At 40.5% G+C, this 17,028-nt stretch overlaps 1 protein-coding gene across 1 annotated transcript in view; it reads left to right on the top strand.

Annotated features, from left to right (window-relative positions):
* ALDH1A2 (aldehyde dehydrogenase 1 family member A2) overlaps positions 1 to 17,028 on the top strand; it is a 97,354-nt gene that overhangs the window by 67,903 nt on the left and 12,423 nt on the right. The window contains exon 8 of the mRNA XM_037053982.1: positions 16,640 to 16,742. Within this exon, the coding sequence (XP_036909877.1) occupies positions 16,640 to 16,742 (103 nt within the window). The remainder of the gene's footprint in view (positions 1 to 16,639; positions 16,743 to 17,028) is intronic.

The raw sequence follows: 17,028 nt of genomic DNA, 5'->3' as shown, positions 1-17,028 counted from the left end.
TACTGTAAGTAATAACCAAATGTTAGTTTGTAATATGACATCAGCATCCCAGAAAGGGAGAGTTTCTGGGGGATTGGATGGTCTGTCAAGGCTTAAAGAGAAAAAGGGATTTGAGATGAGTCCCACAGAGTATGGATGTGTAGAGTGAACTGGGGGAAAAGGAGCAGTATTAGTAAACAACTAGAGGCTGGAGAGTATAGAAGCTCTTAGTAGGACAGAGTGGGTATTGGGAAGGGGATGGGGCGGCAGATGAACTTGAAAGTAAGATGCTGTAAGTCAAGCCTCTGAAAAGAATTCTTGGTTAAAAAATGAAGGTTCAAGTGTAGAGCCCTTTTCAACAAAGATATTACATGAAAACTATACATCAATATTCTGTGTTAATTATAGACACAAAAATGCCAGCAAACAGAATTCAATGACATATAAAAAGGATTATACCCCATGACCAAGTAATATTTATCCCAAGAATACAATGTTGGTTTAACATCCAGAAATCAGTGTAATACTCCATCTTGGTAGAATAAAGGACAAAAATCACACAACCATCTCCATACGTGGAAAAAAGCATTTGACAAAATCTTAACACCACATGGAAACTTTTACAGAAATGTTATTCTTAATTGCCAAAAACTACAAATGCCCCACATGTCCATCAAATGGTAGTTGATAAACAGATTGTAGTATATCTATATCCATACATTAGGATATCAATCAGCCATAAAAAAGGAATGAAGTAATCATACATTCTGCAACATAGATGAACTTTTAAAACATTATGCCAAATGAAAGAAACCAGTAATAAAAGACCACATATTATATGATCCTATTTATAGGGAATGTCCAGAATAGGCAAATTTATAGACAGTAAGAACATTAGTGGTTGCCCGAGGCTGAAACAAGGGGAGAACGGGAAGGACTGCTAATAGATATGGAGTTTATTTTTGGAGCAATGAAATGTTCTGGAATTGGATTGCAGTAATAGTGACAGTCTGTCACATAGTTCTCTGAATATACCAAAAACCACTGAATTGTATGTGTAGAAGGGGCTTTTATGGGATATGAATTATATCTCAATAAAGCTATTAAATGGGTGATTTAAAAAAAGCATTTAAGGCTTTAATTGTGGTTATTAATAGCCAATATTGATTGAGCACTTACTGCATGCCAAATACCTGTTAAGTGCTTTGCATATATCATCTCGCTGCATCTTTCCAGGTGAGCTTGGGAGAGGTTCGGTTACTAGCCTGTGGTCACATGCTGTAAGTTGTAGGTCTGAGAGAGTCATACCCAAATCAGAGATTTGTGATTTGGAGAGCCGTGCTCCAAATCACAGTGCTGCACTGCCTCTCTGCAGAGAGGCTGTGCGCCCTCCCCTAGGAGGAGGACGCCATTAAAAACCAAGAGTCGCATAGCAAACTGGGTATTTAGGAAGCATAATCTCCCATTGGAACATGTTTGTTCAAAATATGGCCACAGGTATCTGATTCTGAAGGGTTACCATTTTAACTCAGTTTTCCCCTAAAATTTATTTTAAATTGCATCTTTAAATTTTAATCTCTATATTATGCTCCCATCTGATATTCTGCAATATAGGACCTAAAGCTTTAAACCTAAACTATCGAGAGTCAATTTCACAAACATTATTGAGCACTTATTAAATATCAAATACTATGCTAGATCTTAGAGAATTTATTTGTGTAATTCAGTCTAATGCAGGTGAGTGAATATTAGATACTGTGAACATTAACTACTGGTAATATTGTGTAGTGTGTATGGGAATGTGAAGGAAGAGAAAAATACTTCACCACTTTACTTAAAAATTTTCTGATTTTGAAAATGTTTTCTAAGATCAAGGCTAAAACAAAAATTCTCTTGCTCAACGTGCTTTTCAAATGTATCTGCGCATTAAGGAGAGGTATTGCTAGCTGAAGATATTTAAATTTAAATGAAAAGCTACTTCATGCAAAGATAACAATATTTAGGAAAAAGATAATTCTGCTTCTTTAATTCTACAGTTGTTAATACTCACAAGTTGGAAAGTATAGATCTATTTCTTTTTCTCTTTGGAGAAAATGAAGTTGTAGAGATGTGGGAACCAAAATGCCAAAAGGACTTGGAGGAACCCCAGCAGGGGGGAGCGGGCTTGTGAGTAATATGTTGCTTGATATTGGGAGGTAATCAATAAATACTGGTATCCCTCAATTCTCAGAATCAGTTCCCTTGTCTGATGTTAAGGACCAGCACTGTCAAAAAGCTGGATACATATTTGGCTGGAATGGGAGATTAGGTTTCACTGTTGCCTCTTAATAACAAATGCAGTTTTCATTTTTTGTCATTTCAGGCAGCTCCACGTTTAACAGCCATTTGAATTCCAGAGCTGTAGATTGGATATTGACACAGTGTATATTCTTAAAAATTCCTTCTGGAAGTAAAAAGCCTTATAGAGGTTGGGGGGAAAAGCCTTAAGGACCTAAATCATGACAGATGGGGCATGTTGAGGAGTTAATGTGTGTCTGATTTCCTAGTGCCCCGGACACTTGGTAGACTGAGCCAGCACTGGACCCCAGGTGTTCAGTGATGGCTACACACGTAATCCCAGTGTTGTAGCAAAAGTATTTAATATTTAAGGGACATGAAATTGTGCAAAACTTAGGTAAAATATCAGGTTTTCCCCCATAGCTGTGTTTTAAATTATTTTATAATCCTCAAATTTGTATTACTCTCACCTACATTCAGGCCAAGTTAATTTTCATCTACAAGTGGCTTATCATAACCGAGCTGAACAGTTAATTATCAATCTAATTATCAACAAAGACCTCATAGAATTTTAATGAATTTAGGAAGTTAAGAGCTTTAATGTAGTTCAGCTTAATTTTTTTAATCCTTTATTTAGAGGCTACTAAAGAAAAATAAAGAGCTCTTTATTTTTTTGCACAAATGAAGCTTAAAAGAATGTTGCATCACACCATACTCTTCTATTTAAAAAAAATAGAGGAAATCATCACTTTTTCAATAAAAAATTCCAAAACACCATCTTCAAATTATACTAAAAGTAGTCAAGATTAATTATGTCGTATTTGTCAGAACTTTAGACATAATTCAAACTTCTACGATGATTGTGTGGACTTGTTCACCGTACATGTTATTAATATTTAATTTTTCCGGTTTTCAGCTTTTCTGTCTATAGATAAGGGGTGATTATACCTAATTCATGGATTGTGAGGATGAAATAAGCTAGGCTATCTCCAGTGTTTAGAACAGGGCCTGGTTCTTAGCAAAGTGTCAGTAAACATCAGCTGTTATTGTTGTTTGTTTATTTTTAAGTGAAATTTATAGAACAATTTATGCTTAGGAAAGTGTGGTGTAATAATAGAAGGGGGTTGGATTCAACTGACCTTGGATCACACACATCTCTCCTGCTTTGGGACCTTGGCAAATTATTTAATTTTTTCAATCTCTCATTTCTTCATCCATTAAGTGAGGCTCTGAATAAGTCCTTGTAGGATTACTTGTGGATTAATTGAGGTAATGTATTTGAAAGTTCCAGTTCTGTTGCTTGGCACATTATAAAAACTCAGTAAATATTAGCTGAATTTGAAACTTCCATTTGTAAAGAATATGTCTATCAAAACCTAATTCCTGCCTGCCTCTAGCAGTTTTACTTTCCTTTTGTTTGTTTTATAGCTTTTATAAATATTTTACAAATATTTCTGTCTTCTAGTAAATGTTTGGGTTTTTTTGTTTCTGTTTTTGCTCTTCTCTTTCACTTTTTGGAAGCTTGCCCAGGTGCTTGCTTGTATAAACTGACTGGAACCCTTCGCTTTAAGTGGTATAGAGTGCTGGGTTTAGAGATGGTGCTGGATGAGGACACTCCGAAGCTATTAAGAAACTCGCTTATGATTCTGCTATGGCCTAGGCTAGGGGGCCGCTCCTTCCACTGAGTTTGCCAGAACTGAAGTCTAGGGTGGGGAGATACTCCTTTGCAGTAAAGTGTAATGTCGTCACCATTTTTTCCCATAGTTGTTCGAGGACTACCGTTCGAGGACTACCGCACCTACAGTGATGGAGAGGGGGTGGAGCTGGTGAGGGGGGCTTATTGAAATGCAGATTTCTTGGCATCACCCAGGATCTTCTCAGAACCTTTGGAAGTGGGGTCCAGGAATTCTGATTTTATTAAGGGTTTTTAGTGATTGTTGTGTTCATTAACATTCAAGAACCACTAGTTCATATGCAATTTAAGTAGTTGGGTCATACATTTCCAGGCCCATTTAAGGAAAAAAAAAACAAACTACAGCTCTGAGTTTATTAATCTGTGCTAAAGTAAAATGAAAACTGATAGATACCACTCATGTTGTCTGCTGTGTCTGTAGTCTCCATTCTACCAGTAATCTCTCACCCAAGCACCTGAAGGAAAGAAGAAATTAATTCAAAATCAGTTTAGCAAAGCGAAAACATGCTCCAAAGCGTTCCCTACATCCTTAAACCACTTAACAAAGAAACAAGAAAAAATGCCAGCATTTTATTAAACGTTTACAAATATTGCCCAAAGTTTAGACATACTGTGAAACTATATATACAGTATTGGTGATCTGGGAAAACAGCCGACTGAACACAGGGAACTCATTGCCATGTGAGCAGTTCTGCTTTGACTGTATTTCTCAGAGAGAGGCTCTCACACAGTGCAATTGTCAAGTTCTCAGGCTTGTTTCTAAACAAGCCACACCTCATGAACAAGCAGTTCTTTGCCACTTTGCAGTCTGTGTGTAGTTGATTACATTTTCCCATGCCCCTGCCCCTTGTGCACTGGGGCAGCTTGAGAACCCAGAAGGGCACTCACGGGCTGGCTGGCTCCAAAAGAGAGATGACTGATCATTTTAGAACTTAGAACTAAGATTCCTGTTTCATCCCATTGATTTCCTTCTGTGTGCTGAGCACTGGAGAAAATATCCTTAAGTCACTCCTCAATTTACAAATGTAACAACTCAGGGCTTCACTCAGTATATGAGCATAGCATTGATTCTTGCTAAATAGAACTGAGTTCTTCATGGGCTTATTTCTCTCTCTCTTCTCTACTTCTTCTGTGCTCCAGGTGTGTTCCCCAGAGAATTTCATAGGTTTAGCACATACCTAATGCCACTGCACGGCACCATTATGTCCTCAGCCCCAGTATGTGGAGGGGCTGTTGAATGAAGGAAAGAGATTTGTAGAAAATTCTGACAAATTTATAGAAATTTTTATCTTCTAGGCTTAGCTGGTAAGATTTTCTTCCTATAAGCAAATTTTGGTCACTCAGTTCTTATCTGCATAAAAGCACTATTCCTAAGACAAGGTCCAAAGTTTATTTCTGTCTAACTATTGGTTTCTAAACAAATTAACTACTATTTTTTCCTCCAACTCTCTTCTGTATAAAACCATCAGTATAGAAGATTTTCCACCTGAAGTAACCTGATCAATCTGTTTGATTTTTTTTACCAATATTGGTAAAAACAATTTTTTACAAATAAATTTTTTATTTACCAATATGAAAGTAATCAATGAGTAAGTCAACACTAATATTTCATTTAGAATATTTCCCTGAAATAGCTCACTTGTTGTTATTAGCCCCTCTTTTGAGCTCCAGACTTCTATGACTAACTGCAGAGTAGACACCTCTAGATGGATGTGGAGATTCCTCAAGGCAGCAGACAAGTTGATTCGTGATCTTGCCCTTGCACCCTCTCCTGCTATGTAGCTTTATCACACTGCTTGCCATCCCTCCTCACAGTTCTGTGACTTTGCAAATACTATTTCTCTTGCCAGAAATGACCTCCCTTCCCACCTACTTAGTGAGTCCTTAGCTCAGTGATTTTGTTCCACCTTCTGTGCAGATGAATGAGAACTGGCTAACTTCTATAATGAGGACAACACTTTATTCTTGTTTAGATTCATACTCTCAAATGCTGCCTCCTTTTAGTTCCAATCATATCTTTTATTGGCCTCTGATATGTTCTTTATCTTCACCATCTTTTGATTTTCTTTGTTTCTTTCCCCCCTCCTCACTTGTTCTCTTTCCTTTTCAGCTCTAATTATTTTAAAATTTAATTATTCAATCATTTTATTTATACTACTGTTTTACGATCTATCCATGTTGTTGTGTGTATTAATACTTCATTCCTTCATTTCTTTCTTTGCTAGGTAGCATTCCATTTTATGGCTATATCACAATTTGTTTATCCAATAACCTGTTGATGGACATTTAGGACATTCAGATTGTTTCTGGGTTGGGACTACAACAAATAAAAGCTCCTAAGAATATTTCATGTACAAATTTGTGTGTACATGTCCTTTTTGCTTGGGCAAAAATCTGGGAATGAAAGGGCTAGATCATATTAGGTTAAGAAACTGCAAAATTGTTTTCCAAAGCAAGTGAACCAGTTTGCATTAATAGCAGCAATGTATAAGACTTCCAGCTCCTCACACACTTGCCAGCATTTCGTATGGTTGGTCTTTGATTTTAGCCATTCTAATAAGTGTATAATGTATTGTATTATATAAAGCTCACTGGAGCTTTATATAATATAATAGAGGAATTTTTATCTTCACTAAGAAGAACAGTAAAAACTAAATATGCAATCTTCAAAGATACAGGTATTAAATGGGGGAACTTATAGAAAAAGAGAAAAGAGAAAATTTGACAAAGAGAATGAGGTGGAAGGTGATCCTATGAAGTGTTTTGCTGTTGGGACTATTCACACAGTGAGGTGGCATATAGCAGTGTGAATAGAGGAAGTTTCAGCTAAAGTTTTCTGACAGAGTCTACATTTGATATTTCCCTCTCTAGAGAGGCTTACATTCACTTGGATGAGAACCAATCCTGTGGCCTCTGGAATATCTCTTAGTTTCTTCTCTGGAATGGTATCACTGACAAACAATAGGGGGCCCAAGGGAGAAGCATTTGTCTAGAATACGAAAGCCAACCCATAATTATCCACATTAATGGTGTCAGAGGGACAACTTTCCCAAGCCAATCAAATGATCACATAATCCTCAAATCCCTTTTCAGCTTATGTATTTTTGACTTCTTTATCCATCTGTCCTTTCTTAATTTTGTAGGCTACTTGGGAAATTGTAGAGATGTTTTCAGGGGGAACATGTCACTTAAGTGTGGATTTAAACGTGGCCCCTCATATGATACTCTAGGGGAAGGGGACCTATTGGTCCATCACAAGATGTCCGTAACAGTGAGCAACAAGAAGCTTATTTCAGGTGGCTGCTTTCCATTTACTTTAGCAAAAGGCCTTTAAAAAGCAAACAAAGTTACTCAGATTAAAGACAGAATTAATTTCTACTTATGCAGCTAAATGCATAGGCAATACATGTAAATATTTAATAAGTGACTATGAAAGGGCTCTAACAAACACAGAGTCAATAAACAACCTCAGTGAAGTATAGGAGAACAGTTTGCATTTTGCCTTGTATGGTGTTTTCTTTATTCAGTTAGATTAACAAACCATGATTTCATCATTAGTCAACAAGATAGTAGAGAGACCATCAAAGCAAACTACAGGAGAGTCCAGATTGATTCATGCCAAACAAATGTTTGTAGCTAACAGCTGTATTATCACTGATTCTAATTTACGCAGCTGGGGCTCTCCTTTCATTTCCTAAGTGCATGGTACGGACGCCCTCTCCGCTGCGGGAGGAGTGAATCAGGTCAGTCTCTCCTCTGTGCAGCCTCTCCCTCTGTGTAGGTGGGGAAGCAGTGTGCTCCAGTTTTAGCTACTTTTTTAAAACAGCAAATGGGCCTCTTTCTAAGGTTGTATCGTATTAAATATCCAGCATTTGAATCAAATATGCCAGTTTGATGTGTCAGTACATTGGATATACAGTCTTTAAATCATTGGCTTTCTTTTAATACTGTGATCTAAACTTGAGTACTGGAGAATGAGAGAAAGTGTGCCGCAGTCTCTGCCGCAGTCTCATTCCTTGCGTGTATGCAGGTTTCTCCCCTCAGAGCTCAGGCCGAGCATGAATAGGCCCTATGATGTGCACCCTGCAGTTCACCTAGTTAGTGGGACTCACAGGAAGTACCTTTGACTTGAGCATTACTCACCAGACTTCTTGAAAAAAATCCAAACTTGATTTTTAAAAATGTATCTGAAATAGGAAGGGAGAGTCATGTGTAACAGAAGAACGGCTAGGCATGCAGGGCAGGAGATGTAGAGTGTCTATGAGCTGTGGGTAGTGTGTTTAGCTATCAGAATTCTGATTGTAGCAGAGGGGTCCTAGCCTCCAGGAGAACATCTGGAGAAGAGAAGTGGGAACCACAGAGGGAAGCAGTCGTGGGGCGAAGAGCCTGAGGCTTGGTGAGGGCCTCAGAGGCCACTCTTGGCTCTGACACTCGCTGGGCGCCTGTCAGCAAGTCATTTCTTGACCTCTCTGGGTTGTGGTTTGTTTGTTTTGTTTCGATTTGTTTTTCAGCTCTAAAATGAGGTAATGATTCTTGCCTCACAAGGTTGTCATGAAGATTATATAATGTTTGTGAGAACAAGCAGCAGACAATTGGTGCTCAATAAACAATCATGTTAAACAGTTAGAAAATAGAACCAACAATGAAAGGTTAGAGACAGCATTTGAGAAATGCCCTTAAAGAATCCTTAATGTCATGGTTCTTAACCCTGGCAGCACATTGAAATGTTCTTGGGAATTAAAAAATAATACCCACACCTGAGTGCCCCACTCCGGGCGAAGATCAGAATCTCTGTGTACGGCCCAGACATCGAAAAAGCTTTTAAGTCGTGGGAACTCCAGTGTGGAATCAGAACCCCAACGCCATGCCTTCATTAACAATGCAGACGTTTAAGCCAAAGGGAAGAAGAGGAAAGCTAAAAACCATGCTGCTAGTTGGGGCAAAACTAAGCCTTGGAAGTAGCATCCCGTGTTCCAGTCTCTCCCTTCTGTTTCTCTGATGACTTCTTGTTCTCTGACTTCCAGAGACCTCAGGAGCAGCTGTCATGTTCAGGCCCACTGGCTCACCAAATGTTGTTGAAAACTGTGTGTGTGTGTATAGTCTCTCCGCCACAAAGTCAGCCCGCAGGGGAAGACAGCTGTTAAACAAAAACAGTGTGTTGGTTACGTGGGATCAGGCAGCGGAGCTGGGGCACCAAACCCCGCGGGGAGGGTGGGTCTGGGAAGCTTTTTGGGTGAGGTGACAGAGGTAGGTCTGAAAAAAATCAGCTTATCAAGTAAACAAGAGGAGGAAAGTCATTTCAGATGAAACAGCTTATGCAGAGACCAGCATATTCTGGGAGGGGCCAGAGGTTTTATGTGGCTGGAGTAATGGGTGTATGGTGCTGGGATTAGTAGGAAAGAGGCTGGATTGTAATTAGTGGCTATATTGGTTTTCGTAATCTGAATTTCACAGTATAGTTCTGGAATTGCTATTACAACTTAAGGACCTACTTAGATGCCATGGTCCTGTTACTTTCTGGTGGAAATGTAAGCAGATGGATTTGGACTGTTATTGCTGAGTATTTCAGAGAGACAAGCAATATCCGATAATACACACGTTTGGCATTTCTGTTTCCATCATAGTGGGAAGCAGTGAGCACAACAATGAAAATTAAGAAAGGAGAGGAAGGTAGAAGAATAGAGTCAATCTGTTTGGCCTTTAAGAAATGAAAATATATTGTGGAAAGCAGGCGTCTTCAACCAGTATATTGAGATCTTGACTACAGATTTTTCTATTTATAAAAAAAGTGGAGTATCTCTGGGGTGATTCACCCTAATGTACATAATTAACTAATTAAGAAAAAGAAGTATCTTTGAGAATAAATTCATCCTTGTATGGGTAGTTAATTAACAAAAAGTAAAATTTTACCCAACTTTAGAAACTCTGTTCAGGGGGAAATAGCCTCGAATGCAAGGTGTGGAAAGCAATCAGTGTTCTCTTTAATCCTGTGTAACTAATCACTTTCCATGCAAAGTGCCAGGCTGCATTTCCAGCCTGTTGCATTGCCGTGAGCACGATTCCGGTATGTTCTGGCTGGTCCAGGGATACTTCTGATATCAGTCTTGAAGACTGTTCAAAACTAGGATGGGAGTCAGAGTTGGTCTGTGCCAACATTCCTGCTGAGAATTAGCCCAGTTCTGTGATGTGTGGGGTAGCCCCAGTTCCCTGCCCTTGCCTGTTTGGGGTTCGTAGATACAGCTGAGAGACTTCGAAGGGAGTGCAAAGTTAGGAAACCACATGACGGGAGCACTGTCACTTTTTCATGATGAGCTGTATGTGAGAAACTAAAAAAAGAGCAGATTTTTCTACCATTCAGTGGTGCTTCTATGAAAGGACTGCTCCATGAGGCTAGAAGATGCAGAATTGTGGACTGACTCCCAGAGTGAGCAGAGGCCCCAGGAGCCCTCTGTGCCTTTGTTTAACCCCAACAAACCAGATGCCTGAGGGACAGATGGAGTGTTTGGCTTGTGCCTTTGTTCATCAGATGAAGAAACTGAGGCCCAAGGAGCAGAAGTGGCTTTCCCAAACTGAAGATGGGTTATGTGTTAGGAGCCAAGCCAGCGTTTGTGGTACCTAGGTCTTCCGACTCCTATGGGCTAAATGATAGTCCATAAGCCAGATCATGGTTATAATTAGCTGGCTTGTCAGAGATAGGGCAGGAGGTATAATAAGGGTATATTGTGAAATCTTTGCTGATTGGGGAATAAATAATGTTGAATTCTAAATTTGGTCTCTATTCCTTTCTCTTGTTTAATCTATATGCACTTACTGTATGTTTCCCAAACTGTATGTTTATTTGTTTTATCTTACAGATCAACCTGTTTGATCAGAATAGGGCTTGGTTTTATTAAGTCCATCCCTGTTGACTTGACTTGTAACTGCTCAGAAGACCTGAAGGTCCAGTCAGATGTTCATCTCACCAGGCACTTTCATCTTCTAACCATGAGTTGTATTAGGGGGTTCAGTATGACCAGTGTAGCACGTGTCCCCAAGGAATCCCACCTATTACATTTCCACTTAAGATGGCCCAGTGAATCCCAGGCTGTTGTTTGGTGCAGTTGTTTGATGCCTGTTGTTTCGTTTGTCCTTAGACTTTTTGACCCCATAGGTTTTAATTTGGGAAATGTTTGCATAGTGTTTGTATAAGTGATAGTTTGCATAGGACCTGCCATGTTTTACAAGCAGACACAGAGTCATTTCTCACTAGAACTCATTGCTTTTAAATATTACTCTTTCCTATTAACAGTTACTTACTTTGGATTTGCATCTGCTCTCCTTCCCATCACCTCTCCCCCTCATGATAATGATAATGAGGCATGCCTCCGTTTGGGGTCACTTAGCCTTGCTCCACTGGCAGGGAGAATTCATGAGTAGTAATATATTCTCCAACGAGAGTCTGACCTGGAAACTGAGAATGTCATGGGAAGGCACATAGTGCCTGATTCCGTAATTAATGAAGATTGTTGCATCCTAGCCCAATTTAATGGGTAGGGCCTAGAGTGGTCTGACTCTGGGTCATAATGAAGTGCTACAAAACCATAATTTCATCTGTTTAGATCTAATATTAACCAGACCCATATTTTCCTCTAAGGCGACTGCAAAACTGCACTTACTGAGCACCTGCTGGGTTTGCATGGAGTCCTCTTAGCTGTGAGTTGCTTGTCACTGAGGGACTGTGCCCAAATTGCACCCAGCATACAGTAGGAGAACCAGAAGCATGTGTTGAATGAAGGAGATTGGTGAAATCAGGCTTTTCAGAGTGTCCTGTCCTGAGGCTACTCCAAATGGAAGTGGTTCTCCCATCACCTAACATATCCAATTCTTTCTTGAGACTGGGTGCAACTTGACCTTCCTCCGAAGATGAAAATGAAAGGCATTCATTGTTCATCTGAGATTTACTTTGCAGTGTTTAGCACAAATGTGGTTTCTAAGGAAAAGCTGGCAAAGTGCTGATATGGGAAAAATTATTCTTAAGTATTCTTCTCTGATGTCCACAGACTGAGCAAGATTTTTGTATCATTACTGTAGCCATGAAAATAATCACTGGACAACATTCCTAGTGGATATACGTATCAGCCCATAGAGGGTTCGAGGAAGGTCAGGGGGTAGGGCTAACAGAAATACAATGCCACCAGGGCCAACACTCTCTTTACCAACTCCAAACGTTTATTACATGTTTGCACATTTTGCAATGTATAAAATCTGCGATTTCTTCTCACTTCTTATTTTTTAAATGTCTGTCTGAAGGCAGAATATCTTTCTGACTGATTTGTGATCATCATTTATGTCTACAAAAGGTGATGTTTCTCCTCACTTTGAAATTAGTTTGGAGTTCAAGGATGAGGTGTTGGTGGTATGACATACATATCAGGTGTTCAGTATGTAAGAAAGGAAGGTGCCAAGGGAAGAATCTTGGGAGGGAGGGAAGGAGAGGGAGTGAGCTCACACTTGTGTTCTCAATTCAGCCTGCACAGAGTCTGACAGGTTCTGCTTGGAACCAGCTGGGTAACCTGCTAATATCCATTGACTTCTAACTCTTGACTTTGCTCACCTTTAAAATGAGATAGTACCTACTTTTTAATGTTTTTTGAGAGCCTTAAATGAGTGAATGCATATAAATGTCTGGTACAGATCAACTCAATAAATACTAGTTGTCTTTTTTCATTTTGCCGATTATTTCCTTTGCTGTGCAAAAATTTTTAGTTTGATACTAGTTTTTGAATACAATGAATAATAATGTTCAGGACTTCCAGGGATTATCACCTTTGAGAAAGCATTTATCTTGCTAGACTTTAAAATGAGTTCTCATCAATTTTTTTTAAGATTTTATTTATTTATGTATCTTTAAAGGGGAAGGGGAGAGGTAGAGAAACATCAGTGTATGGTTGCCTTTTGTGCATCCCCTGCTGGGAGTTGGCCTGCAGGGAACCAGCCTGCAACCCAGGCATGTGCCCTGACTGGGAATCAAACTGTGATCCTCTGGTTCGCAGGCCTGTGCTCAGTCCACTGAGCTACACCAGCCAGGGCCTCATCAATTTTTTAAAAATATATTTTATTGATTATGCTATTACAGTTGTCCCATTTTTGCCCCCTTTATTTCTCTCCCTTTACCAACCCCTGCCCTCATTCCCCCTCCCTTTAGTTCATGTCCATGTGTTGTACATATACGTTCTTTGGCGTCTACATTTCCCATACTATTCTTAACTTCCCTGTGTATTTTGTGCCTACCATTTGTGCTTCTTATTCCCTGTACCTTTTCCCTCATTCTCCCCTTCCCATCCCTGCTGATAGCCTTCCATGTGATCTCCATTTTTGTGATTCTGTTATTGTTCTAGTTGTTTGCTTAGTTCATTTTTGGTTTTGTTTTTTTAGGTTTGGTTGTTGATAGTTGTTAGTTTGTGTCATTTTACTGTTCATATTTACGATCACCTTCTTTTTCTTAGATCTAAGTCTCTTTAACATTTCATATAATAAGGGCTTGGTGATGATTAACTCCTTTAACTTGACCTTATCTGGGAAGCACTTTATCTGTCCTTCTATTCTAAATGATAGCCTTGCTGGATGGAGTAATCGTGGATGTAGGTCCTTGTCTTTCATGACTTGGAATACTTTTTTCCAGCCCCTTCTTGCCTGCAAGGTTTCTTTTGAGAAATCAGCTGATGGTCCTATGGGAATTTCCTTGTAGGTAACTGTCTTCTTTCCTCTTGATGCTTTTAAGATTCTTTTCTTATTTTTAACCTTGGGTAATGTAATTATGATGTGCCTTGGTGTGTGTTTCCTTGGGCCCAACTTCTTTGGGATTCTCTGAGCTTCCTGGACATTCTTTGCCAGACTGGGGAAGTTTTCCTTCAGTTTTTTTTAAATAAGTTTTCAATTTCTTGCTCTCCCTCTTCTCCTTCTGGCACCCCTATGATTTGGATGCTGGAATGTTTAAAGATGTCCTGGAGGTTCCTAAGCCTGTCCTCATTTTTTTTTTTTGAATTCTTGTTTCTTCATACTGTTCTGGTTGAATGTTTATTTCTTCTTTCTGCTCCAAATTGTTGATTTGAGTCCAGGTTTCCTTCCCTTCACTGTTGGTTCCCTGTGTATTTTCCTTTATTTCTCTTTTTATGCCCTGTACTTCTTCTTCTATTTTGCAACCATACTCAACCATTTCTGTGAGCATCCTGATTACCAGTGTTTCGAACTCTGCATCTGATAGGTAGGCTATGTCACTTAGTTGTATTTTTTTGGAGCTTTGCTCTGTTCTTTCATTTGGGTCACTTTTTTTTTGTTTTGGTGCACCTGTTATGTAGTAAGGGGTGGATGGAGCCTTAGGTATTCTCCAGGGCAGGGCAACCCACATCCCTGGGTTATGGTGCTCTATGTGGGGGAGGGGTCTGAGAGGGAACAGTGGTGCTTGCTCAGCTTTCTGCCAGCTTTCAGTCATTTCCTCTGCTATCCACAAGCAAACTGAGCCCTTCTGATGCTGATTCCCAGGTGAGTGGGTTTGTGTACAGTCTAGGACTCTGTGGGTCTCTCCAAAGAACTCTCCTGTGAATCTGGGAGTTTCTCCCACTGCAGTGCAGTTTTGAGGGTAAATTTCCCCATCCTGGAACCCTTGGTTGCATGGTCTGTCTCACTCCCCAGTTGTTCCTCCCAGTTTATCCACACGCAAACATGGGACTACCCAGTTTACCAACCACCACCTCACCTGCCCAGTCTTCCAGCCGCCACCTTGCTGGGAGTCCTTTCTTCCCAGGCTGCCCATCTCCACCCCTCCTATCAGTCTGAATGAATGTTTCTTCTTTAACTCCTTGCTTTATAGACTTCCATGAAGTTTGGTTTTCTGGATGTTCTGGTTGTTTTTTTCTTTTTAAATCTGTTGTTGTTCTTTTGGTTGTGCGAGGAGGCAGAGTGTATCTAGGTATGCCTCCATCTTGACCGGGAGTCCCCATCAATTAATGTGTTTTTTTCAGGGCAGAGAACACTACACACATACACTAAGATTCCTCAGAATAGGTGGTCGTAGACACAGCTTTCTTGGGGATGTGCCATGGTAGTGTTGCCCTAGCTGCCTGTAAGTGCTGGTTTCCCTCCGTCACTATGGGTCTTAGGCTACAGTCACAATTTTCACCTGGTTGACATTCTCTTGGCAGAACAGAGGGCCAGATTCTCCTTTCCTTTGTGTTCATGTATTTTCTTCTTGAAAGAGAGAGAGCATGTTTGAGAACAAGGCCTCTGCTAGCCTGTCTTCTTAGGGAGTTTACCTTGTGGTAGAAGAGAGAGGAACTGGCAAGGGAGGGAGGAGGCAGTGTAGCTGGTGGGTTGACATCTGCCCATTCATCTTTCGGGTCAGATGTTAGTGTGTCTCAACCCCTTGGTAAGTAACATTGTTCTGCAAACTAAGAGATGCTAATTTTACCTCAAAGTTAGGTTTCCTCAGAATAAGAGTATATTTTCTAAAATTTCTAGCCATGGGATCGGGTTCTAATAAAAACACAAAGCAGTTAACGTAGCTAATGAGTAGTACTGGAGACTGAGGGGGAAGTCAGAGAAACAGTTTCCTCAGTGTTGCCTGAAACAGTTCGGAGATGCAAGATGAGACCTGCTATAGAAGGTCTGGGTACCTCCCCTTACCATCGCCTCCCTTTCTCTGCATGGAAGTTGGAGGAAGAAGCGTTCTGGCTTCTCGTACCTTCATGTGGTTAACATGTGTAGTCACTGTGTGCCAGGTCTGGTTATAAGGGCCATATATCTTGAATCAGTCAATCCCCAGGACAACTAAATACTGAGGTGGACACTATTTTTAGCTTCATTTACAAAGGAGGGAACTCTGAGGCTCAGAGAAGCTAAATAAATTTCTCAAGATCAAACAGTAAGTGGTAGAATCAGTAAAATTAAAAAAAATTCAAGCTCCAGAGCCTTTTCTCTTAACCACGACTCTATATTGCCTGGGGAATGATTAGTCCTACCAGAGGATCTCAACAGGGGGTGGGGAAATTCAGCATTTCTCTTCACTGGACTTTTAAAATACTTAACTTTTGGTAGGATTCAGGCACAAGTAGCACTTTTCATCTCAAGAGCAAACTGCCTATCTGGTCTCCACAGTGGCTCAGCGTTTTCCATAAAATGGCCTCTGCCCTCCGGTGGAGCAGCCCTTGGTTAGTGGTCAGGTTCTCCAGGAGACGTCTCTGAGATGCCTTTGGCATGCAGACCACTCACTAGATTTCTCTGCTGAAGGGGAATGGACATGGGAAATCGAGCTGCAGTACAGGCCTGATGACCTCAGCCAACCACGTGTGGGCTGGTGGAACATATGTGGTCTCAGAGTTGTCTTGTGGTGGGCCGAAAGGGTGGGGCCCCAAGACCCCTGCCATCATCAGTGGGTGGGTGTGGGACACCCAGGGGAGGGTCTCTTCTTGGACAAGAGAGCTCTTTTTAGCTGAGGCAGCCTCTGAAGAAGCTAACAGCACTAACAGTCACTGAGGCAATGACTTATATCTGGTCCACACGGGTTGACCACAGGAGCTGTTCCCGGGTCCTCCAGTAGGTGGGTTTGCTTTGCAGGATCCATTAGTGCTGCATGCCGCTGTTTCCCCAGACTGGCTCTGGCCATTGACCATCTCAACTGCACACTGTGCAAAACCTCTCTCCATTTCCTTTCAGGTCGGAAAGCTTATCCAAGAAGCAGCTGGAAGAAGCAATTTGAAGCGAGTAACTCTGGAACTTGGAGGCAAAAGTCCCAATATTATTTTTGCAGATGCCGATTGTAAGTCAACCACAAGTCTCACACATGTTCCAGCACACTGTCCTTTGGCACTCTCTCATATCTCTACTTTTGACAGGACACTAGGAAAAAGATCTCCGAAACTAAGGAACATTCCAGAAGAAGAATATGGACCCTTCATTCTAAGGGGGAAATAGTTCAATATTGGGAAAGGACACGTCAATTGGGAACTGAATGGGGTTCATTTTCTAGGCGGCACTAAGCCATTTGAACGGTGTGGTGATGTAGATGAGGGTAGAGGAGTGAAGGCCGGGTGAGTGCTCTGAAG

The sequence above is a fragment of the Sturnira hondurensis genome, unplaced genomic scaffold (genome assembly GCF_014824575.4).
Source record: "Sturnira hondurensis isolate 20B ecotype Veracruz unplaced genomic scaffold, ASM1482457v3 Scaffold0008196, whole genome shotgun sequence".
Lineage (NCBI taxonomy): Eukaryota > Metazoa > Chordata > Mammalia > Chiroptera > Phyllostomidae > Sturnira > Sturnira hondurensis.
Note: the sequence above shows the minus strand (reverse complement) of the source record. Positions and strands in the feature narration are given on the sequence as shown.